This window comes from Sinocyclocheilus anshuiensis, unplaced genomic scaffold (genome assembly GCF_001515605.1).
Source record: "Sinocyclocheilus anshuiensis isolate Anshui unplaced genomic scaffold, SAMN03320099.WGS_v1.1 scaffold577, whole genome shotgun sequence".
NCBI lineage: Eukaryota > Metazoa > Chordata > Actinopteri > Cypriniformes > Cyprinidae > Sinocyclocheilus > Sinocyclocheilus anshuiensis.
Genome location: NW_015539872.1, coordinates 381,337 through 390,231, shown reverse-complemented (window position 1 = coordinate 390,231; position 8,895 = coordinate 381,337). Strand labels below are relative to the sequence as shown.

At 35.5% G+C, this 8,895-nt stretch overlaps 1 protein-coding gene across 2 annotated transcripts in view; it reads right to left on the bottom strand.

Annotated features, from left to right (window-relative positions):
* Window positions 1–8,895, bottom strand: part of LOC107685241 (EGF-like repeat and discoidin I-like domain-containing protein 3) — a 201,740-nt gene that overhangs the window by 73,771 nt on the left and 119,074 nt on the right. For both annotated transcript variants that reach the window (XM_016481755.1, XM_016481757.1), the window contains one exon: window positions 7,356–7,469. In XM_016481755.1, the coding sequence (XP_016337241.1) occupies window positions 7,356–7,469 (114 nt within the window). The remainder of the gene's footprint in view (window positions 1–7,355; window positions 7,470–8,895) is intronic.

Genomic DNA, 8,895 nt, shown 5'->3' with positions numbered 1-8,895 from the left:
CACACACACACACACACACACACACACACACACACACACACACACACACACACACACACACACACACGTTGGTATTGGTGGGTTACGGGGACTCTCCATAGGCATAATGTTTTTTTATACTGCAAAAACTGTCATTTATATCGCCCTACACCTAAACTTACCCCTTACAGTAAACTTTGTGCATTTTTTATTTAAAAAAAAAATATATATATATATTTTGAATTCCGGGGACATAGGCAGTGTCCTCATAAACCACCTTCACATTGTAATACCTGTCATACCCAGGGCCGCATTAAGACCTTACTGGGCCCAGGGGCTATGACTTACTGTAGGACCCCTATTACAAATATAATATATATAGCTTTAAATAGGATTTTTATCCTATCAAAATTTTGATGCATTGAAATTTCATAATTCTTGTTACCGATTTCAATATTAAAAATTAATAATAAAAAAAATACTAGCCTAAGTAAAAACAAGCTTATACTTAAGACAAGTAAACAGCCACAAATTACAAAAAAAAAAAACACTTAACACTTAACGAAACACTTAAAGCACTGAATAAGACATTTAATTGTATTAAATAAATGTATGAATAGTCTTCACTGTATAAATTCACATTTTAATAAACTGAGTTATCTGTCTTTGCAAATAAACTCTTCATAAATACAGCTAACTAACACAATAAAAGACAATAAAAACATGATAACATAATAAAAAAACATGATTTTTGAAAATTTTAATAAACAGAGTTATTTGTTTTTGCAAATAAACTCTTCATATATTTGGAACAATACTGGTAACCCAACAGTTGCTGGGCCCCAATGACTTCCATAGTATGAAAAACAAAATACACTACTGGAGTCAATGGGTACCAGAAATTTTCTTCTTCAAAATATCTTCTTTTATGTTGAGGAGAACAAAGATAGTCATACAGGTTTAGAACAACGAGTAAATGATGACAGTATTTTCATTTTTGGGTGAACTATCCCTTTAAAATCTCATCATATTAGGATCTCATATAGCCTACTACTACACTTGCTTTATATATAACTATTAACGGTTTGAGTCGTTCGTTCATCACGTGACAGCCCCATAAACTTAACCAATGCAGTCTGAGCCGGAAAGAGAATTGATTAGTTCATCTCTCGAGTCGTCGGGTTTGAGTCGTTGACTCGAAAAACCCGAAGACTCGAAACAGGTGAACTACTTGACCAATTCCAGTACAGAACCAATAGGATGTTCTTCCCGAGTCACATTAAAGATTCGTTCAAAATGAACAAATCGTTCAAGAACGACCCAACACTACTCAAGATTAGACTGGCGCTGTACGAGCAGGTGCGCGCGTGCCACGCGAATCAGGCCGCGTGACCGTCTTAATGCGCACATTTGCCAAAATGAATTCTGCCCCACTGCTTAATGTCCCTGAACAGTTAAATTTGTTTTTAAACCACAATGCTTAAAATGCGCTTAAATGAAAAGCTTAACCTACATCATGCCGCGCAAAACGATTTATATATTTCTACCGGTTTATCTCTCAACCCATAGGCGAATATACTTTGTTCAAACACAAAAAGCAATATACATCCATCAAGTTGTTAACTTGTTAATCAAACTAACCTAAAATCTGTGTGGACGATGGCGCTGTTTTTATCTGCTCCATGTGCCCGGTCCACTTGCTGTTTCACAACTTCTACTCCATCATCATCTTTAGTAAAATAACCTGATAGCTGGGGATTTTACTGACTCTCTAACTCATGTTTTCCCCTCTCTCCTCATTTTTTTCCCTTTTTTTTAGAATAGCCCCTCTCTCACTTTCGTTTTAGAATAGATTACATTTTTACTTATCGAAGATTGTTCTTTGCATGACCATTTCCAGATTATGCCAGAACGAAGTGAAGTGAGGTGAATGCGGACATTGCACCTGATTGATACGTGGTGCACGTGCGGGTCGTTCAAAACTAAAAATATAGAATAAATGCATTTGATTGGTAAACCAAATTCAAATGTGACGTTTTAATCTCTAAAGGTAATGCGTGGAATATATGGAAAAGCTCCACTAAATAATAGCGCTAATAAGTGAGGGGCGGGGCTTTGGCAATCAGCACTACCAATGACCAGTCAATCTACTCCACAGCCAATCACGGGCCCCCTCCTTGTCTGGGCCCCGAGGCTTCAGCCTCGCCTAGCCCAATGGTTAATGCGGCCCTGGTCATACCCATGCCATTTTACAAATGTGTGTCCTCGTGAACCATCCAGACCAGTGCACACACATACACACAATATATTATACAAGCAATAAATAAGATTAGAATGGACTAAGGTGGGAGGAAAATTTTAAATTCCAAGAATTCTTCAATTTACCCCAAAGTTGTTCAAATGGAATAAAGAAGTAAAACTTTTTGTCAATTTCCTAAATTCTGGAGCCAATATTGTGCAACCTATTTTACCAAGATATTGTTCTGACACACCAGAACATTTTTTTTTCTGAATAAAAGGGTTTCCTTTTAACCCTTAAATGCATGAATGTTTCGCCAATCATTATTACATATTATCGTTTTCAATGACTTCATATTCAATATTTTGATCACTGTCAGCTTATTCACCACATCCAGCATCAAATGACAGTGACATTATATTTCATTGCATATAGTAATTGCTCTGCAGTAAAGCCATTCAAATCAGTCCAATTTTTGCTGATGATATTCGTTTCTTTTATGCCTGCGGTAATTATGAGTGAAACGTCACCACATCATTGTGTATCAAACAGTGCCACCTTGAGGAAAAAAGATGCATTGCACATATTGAGTCATCAGATACGTAAATATAGTTGTGCAGGAAAAAATACACATTTACATACCTCGGGTCTCTAGCGACCCTATATACTTTTTACAAAAAAATAATCAGAAAACTAGCATTCTTTTATATTTTACTATTTTGTTCTTGTTTTATTGTTTATAATTAATAGATTGAGGAATACTAAGAAAGTTGATGTCTAACTTAAAAAAAATGAAGGAGGGAGTGGGTAGAGAATGATGTCCCGGGTCGCTAAAGACCCGAGGTATGCATTTAAGGGTTAAACACATTTGTATTGATGACTTGCCTTGTAAAAAACACTATTCAAAGAAGAAGAAAAAAATGGTATCTGAATTATTATTATTTGAAGTTGCATTCTGGATAGATCATAAACCAGAAGTGTTATACGTCCTGTAATGATTTTAAGTTTTAATTTTAATTTTATTTTTTTTTTAACCTTTTGCAAACATAAATTAACTGTCCCTGTTTGAGTCCATTGATTTGTTTATAGAAAGGACAAAACCAAGTTGTTCTGTTTTAGCTGTTAACAAGTCTAAGTACTCAACACATTTTAGATATTTAAAACACTTTAAACACTTTAAAACACTAATTTTAAGTCACTGAGTACAACAGAGATGTAACCATCAATTTACAGAGTGCCTTTGTCAACATGGGGGCAACTGCAAATATCCTGATAATATGTTGAATATATACAGTTTATACAGATGATAAGCAAGCACGCAAGTAAATTTCAAAGCAAACTGTGGGAACATTTTTTTCTCATTGAAAAAAACAAAAACAAAAATGTTGCTGCAGACTTCAATGAATGCCTCCAACACTTGAGCTAATAGCTGCTGTCTATGGCGTACACAAAAGCATGTAAATACAGCACTGTATAAAGACTGGCCTTTTGATTTGACTCTGACAGCTCATCAAGATGACTTGTCATACATTGTGAGATCCTTCTAGCAGTATGGCATGATATTGATATGCTGTGAGCTGCATTCTTTTTAAACAGTGAGAAATCCTGTCATTAGACAACTACAAATTTCATTGATATTCTGCTCATTCACAGCTTTATGCACAAGAGACTTTGTAGTGCAACAACATGCAGTCTGAATATGTGAGCAAAGATGATATACAAGTTCATCCAGAATTCAGTCCATTAAAAATTTCTCAACACACTTGCAGAATTTGATATGTGATTTACTGTATGAGGTCTCCCGATCTAAAATGGCCTTCAAAAGTATTTGGACAGTTACTGTAAGGATAAATAATTTGGAAAATAAAAAATAAAGCAAATGAAAGAATGAATAAATGAACGAAGAAAGAAAGCAATGGCAATGTGACGTATGTATCCACATACTCTTTGTGAGCCCAGTGTAATTTACTGAATAGATTTATTTGATTTTTACATTTTATTATTATAGAAGCATTCCTAATCCAAAGAGAGGAACCCTAAACGTTCAACATGCAAATTATTTGCAGTGTGACAGCTTGCCACACATAATAAAGCAAGACGACAAGGAGGTGGCAGTGATTCAACACGACAAAAAGGTGAAATGAATAGAGCGAAACTGTCAGTCAAACGACTGGAGGAATTTAGCGGCAATCGATTTTATGTAATGAAATTAACTCAGTTGTAAGGGAATTAATTATTATTATTCAACCCTTCACTGACCCTGCATGAGTTTTACGAACGCAGCTGGTTGCATCGGGGTGCCTCAGTTTGTCTTAATGGAATGTGATTGTTTCATGTGTGCAAGTGGGTCCGTTCGAAGACAGAGATCCTACATTTAGCAGTGTGGGAAGACGTGAAGGCTTTCTGACAGGGCTTTGGTCAAACTCATTCTAGGAAGGTTGTGACGCATCTTCCTGGGCTTGGTATGTAAGAGCATTTTTTTTCTCTTTAAATATGGCTGCCAGTTTTTTGTGTGCTATTATTAGTGCTGTCAATCATTGAAAATGTTTAATTGGATTTATTATGATATGCTGATTAATCAAATTAATCAAAATTAATACCACAAATAATCTTCAGAAGAATACAAGCTCCAAATGAAGATAAATCATGCACAAATGATTTGTTAATTTGTGTATTGCTATGCACGTAATAAAAATTAAAAACGGAAATAATTGAAAATGACATTGCTGTGGCAGATGAAAGCATTCTGTTCCATTCTGTTGTGCTCCATCCGGCTGTTTTTGAACACAATTACAATGGAAGAATTCATTGTTATTTTTTAAATATATAATTAAGCACACCAAATTTCTGCATTAAATCGACAGACCAAGTTATTTGAATTGTTCCCATCTATATATATATATATATATATATATTACTTATTTTGAAAGCTGATATAAAAAAAATGCTGGTGTTTAAAGTAATAACCCTGAAAACCGAGGATGATAGAGATGTTTGTCTCTATTTAATAAATGTCTTTAGATATCTCAAATAACCCTGAGAAAACTAATATCCCCTTTGATTCATGGCGATAAGGCATATCTAGTGTGAACAAATTACATTTTCTGTCTGATGCCGTCTCTCTCTCTCTCTCTCTCTCTCTGTGTGTGTGTGTGTGTGTGTGTGTGTGTGTGTCATTCAGTCACACTCCATCTGCCTGCATCTTTCTCTTCGTGCACTGGCCATTTATTCAACAAAACAGCAGCAGCAATATAAATGATTTAGATAAAACAGCAACAATGGTGATGAAAGGTGATGAAATACTACTTCACAAAAGCGTTTGATCATACTTTAATCAAAGTATTTCAGTCCTTTCATAAAGCTTATGTTAAAATATCAGCCTGGTACATCAGAGTTGACTTCTGAAGTGAGGAGGAAGGTTAAATGACATACGATTCCAGTTCGCATAGTATGAGATGTGTGACAAATTCAACGTCACCACCTTGTCACCATTACTAAAAAGACAGTATAAATCATTATAATCCGTAATTATGTCCCCATTGGATGCCTCGTTTATAATGGGTTTGAATGTTTTTGTTTCTTCACTCCGGCCGGGACACGGCATCATAATATGGTAAGGGGCGAAACATTTCTGTCACACCCTTGCGGTATTCGGCCAATCACAATGCACTGGATAGCTGGCCAATCAGAGCATACCTCGCTTTTCAGACCGATGAGCTTTGTAAAAATCGACGCGTTTCAGAAAGGCGGGGCATAGAGGAGAAACAATAATGTACAGTATGTGGAAAATAATGTGTTTTTTGAACCTTAAACCACATAAACACATTTCATTACACCAAATACACAAAATAATGTTCTTTTTAGCAATGTCACATGACTCCTTTAAAGGAATAGTTCACCCAAAAATTAAAATTTGCTAAAAAAATTTACCCTCAGGCCACTCAAGATGTAGATGAGTTTGTTTCTTCATTAGAACAAATTAGAAGAAATTCAGCATTACAAGACTTGCTCATCAATGGATCCTCTGCAGTGAATGGGTGCCGTCAGAATGAGAGCTGATAAAAACATCATAATAATCCACAAATAATCCAGACAGCTCCAGTCCATCAATTAACGTCTTGTGAAATCAAAAGCTATGTGTTTGTCCACCATTATAACAAATCCACCATTAAAATGTTCAAACCATTGCTTCCGGCTAAAATATGAGCCCTCAAACCATAATATTGCATTCTCCAGTGAAATCTCATAATCTAGACTGAATCAGGAGAGAAATATGCATATATTAAGCATGTTTACAAATGATACAGTCCAAAACAGTTCTAAACAAATATGTTGATGGATTTTGAGGTGAGAGGACAATACAGGAAGGAAGCACTGGAGGAAGTGCTATTATGGGTTATAGATCATGTTTAAAGATAAAAAAAATGCCTTGATGGATTTGTTTAAAAAAAAAACACAGCTTTTAATGTTGGACTGGAGTCATGTGGATTATTGTGATATTTTTATCGGCTGTTTGAACACTCATTCTGATAGCACCCATTGACTGCAGAAGATACATTGATGAGCAAGTGATGCTAAATTTGTCTAAATCTACATCTTGGATGGCCTAAGGGTAAATTTTCATTTTTGGGTTAACAATTCCTTTAACTGCAAATCATGCTTTGATCTCTTCCCTTGTGAATGCATGAGGGCATCCTTACAGGTCCAGGAAAGAAGCAAGCAATATTTTTGGAGCATGAGCCATGGTGGTCATGTTCCCAATGAACACTTAATCTTTTTATGGTTGTCAAGTCCTCAAGAAACACCTCGACCGCTTTTATTATGTAACAGTATTCCCAAAGAACATTTTATTTTCTACTTTTAATAGGTTATTTACATTTTATTTGAATTAAAGCTCTCTCTGAGGCCAGATGCCACACCCACTGTTCCCGTCTCTGTTCACCCTGACACAATGTGTCTTGTGTGTGGGTTTAACTGTCTGTTCTCAGCTGTTCTTGCATGCTTCTCCATGGACCCGGTGAAACAGATGCTCTGAACTGTCACACAATTCACTTAATACAAAGCCCACTGGATGGACTGAGGGAGAAGAAATGGGACAGGGAAGGAAGCATCCATAAAAACAAGAACATGTACTTACTGTACTGGCAGTTTCTTCCCATATATTCCCCTGGGCATTCACAGGAATAGTTCGCAACCAGATCTGTGCAGATCCCCCCGTTTCTACAGGGGCTTCTTTCGCATTCATTAACATCTGCAGAAAAAACAAGTAAAAAAGAAATCGTTTATATCAGGCTTAAAGGCAATTACTGGACTGTCTCTCATTCAAATGCACTGGTAGAGGCCCTTTATTAGGTTTGTATAGTTTGTTATTTTATATGTGTTTCTCTTCTCACAGCTTAGAAGAACATTCCAGCCATGTAATCAAATTATAGTGATTGAAAATGGTGACTATTGATGATAAAGCAATTACACCCCCTCACAAGCAAGTCCTTGATGAATTAAACATTAATAAACACAAAACTCTGTGTCACATTTGAAACAGACAAAAGAGAGACAAAGAAAAAGAAAGACAAAAAATTAAAACTGAGAAATTGAAGGAATACACAGTCACTTCTAATGTTTTCAAGGCATAAAATTGTTATATATAATTATTTTTTATTCAGAAAACAGGGGCAGTTTTGACTTTTCATTTGACTTTTCCAGGTGGATTTAAAAAAAAGAGAAAATAACAACAACAGCAATAATAATGATGCATGAAGTTTGTTGTCGGTGAGATTTTCAAAACGTTTTTGAACAAAGTCTTTTATGCTCACCTAAAGCAGAATTTTTTTTATCAAAATACAGTAAAAAATAGAAATGTTGTGAAATATTAATACAATTTAAAATAGCTATTTTATATGTAATACATTTTAACATGTAATTCATTCCCGTAATGGCAAAGCTGAATTTTCAGCAGTCATTTCTTCAGTCTTCAGTGTCACATGATCCTTTAGAAATCATTCTAATATGGCAATTTTACCATGAGTGACTGGTAACTCTTGTAAGGGAAACAGGTCAATTTAGCTCAAAGGGAATCACTAGTGCTAGGATCTGATTTATGAACATCCTGTTGTCTTGGGCCTCTGTGGAATTCGTCTCCTCATGTTTCAACCGTGTTTTGACCAAATCTTAGATTGTCTGATTCGGTCTGATATCCTACAATCTGCAGGAACAATAAAGAGAAGTGGATGGTGGGATTTGGAAATTATCCAAACCGGATCACCAACACATATTGTTTATTCTAAAATTATATTCATAAAGTATACATAAAAAAGGAACAGCAGCATTCAAGCAACCTGAGGTTAGGTTCATCAATGGTCAAATTAATTTCACTAACCATTTGTACTGTTAACTTTCTGTTGAAATGACTGTTTGTAGTTATAGTTAATGAAAACACCTGCCAAGAAAATCAATATAAATGTAAATTAATGTAAAACTCCATGCAACGCCCCTGCTAAACACTGCTTTGGGAATACATCTTTTCTTTTAATAACACGTTTACACTGACACATGATAAGCTACTAGACCTAAGCATCAGCCCGAGTGTTTGAACAGTGAGACGAAACCTGCTACTGACAGAAACTGAAATCTATATAGGAAAAGATAGAAAATTATATGTTTCAAGACATGCCAAGCTC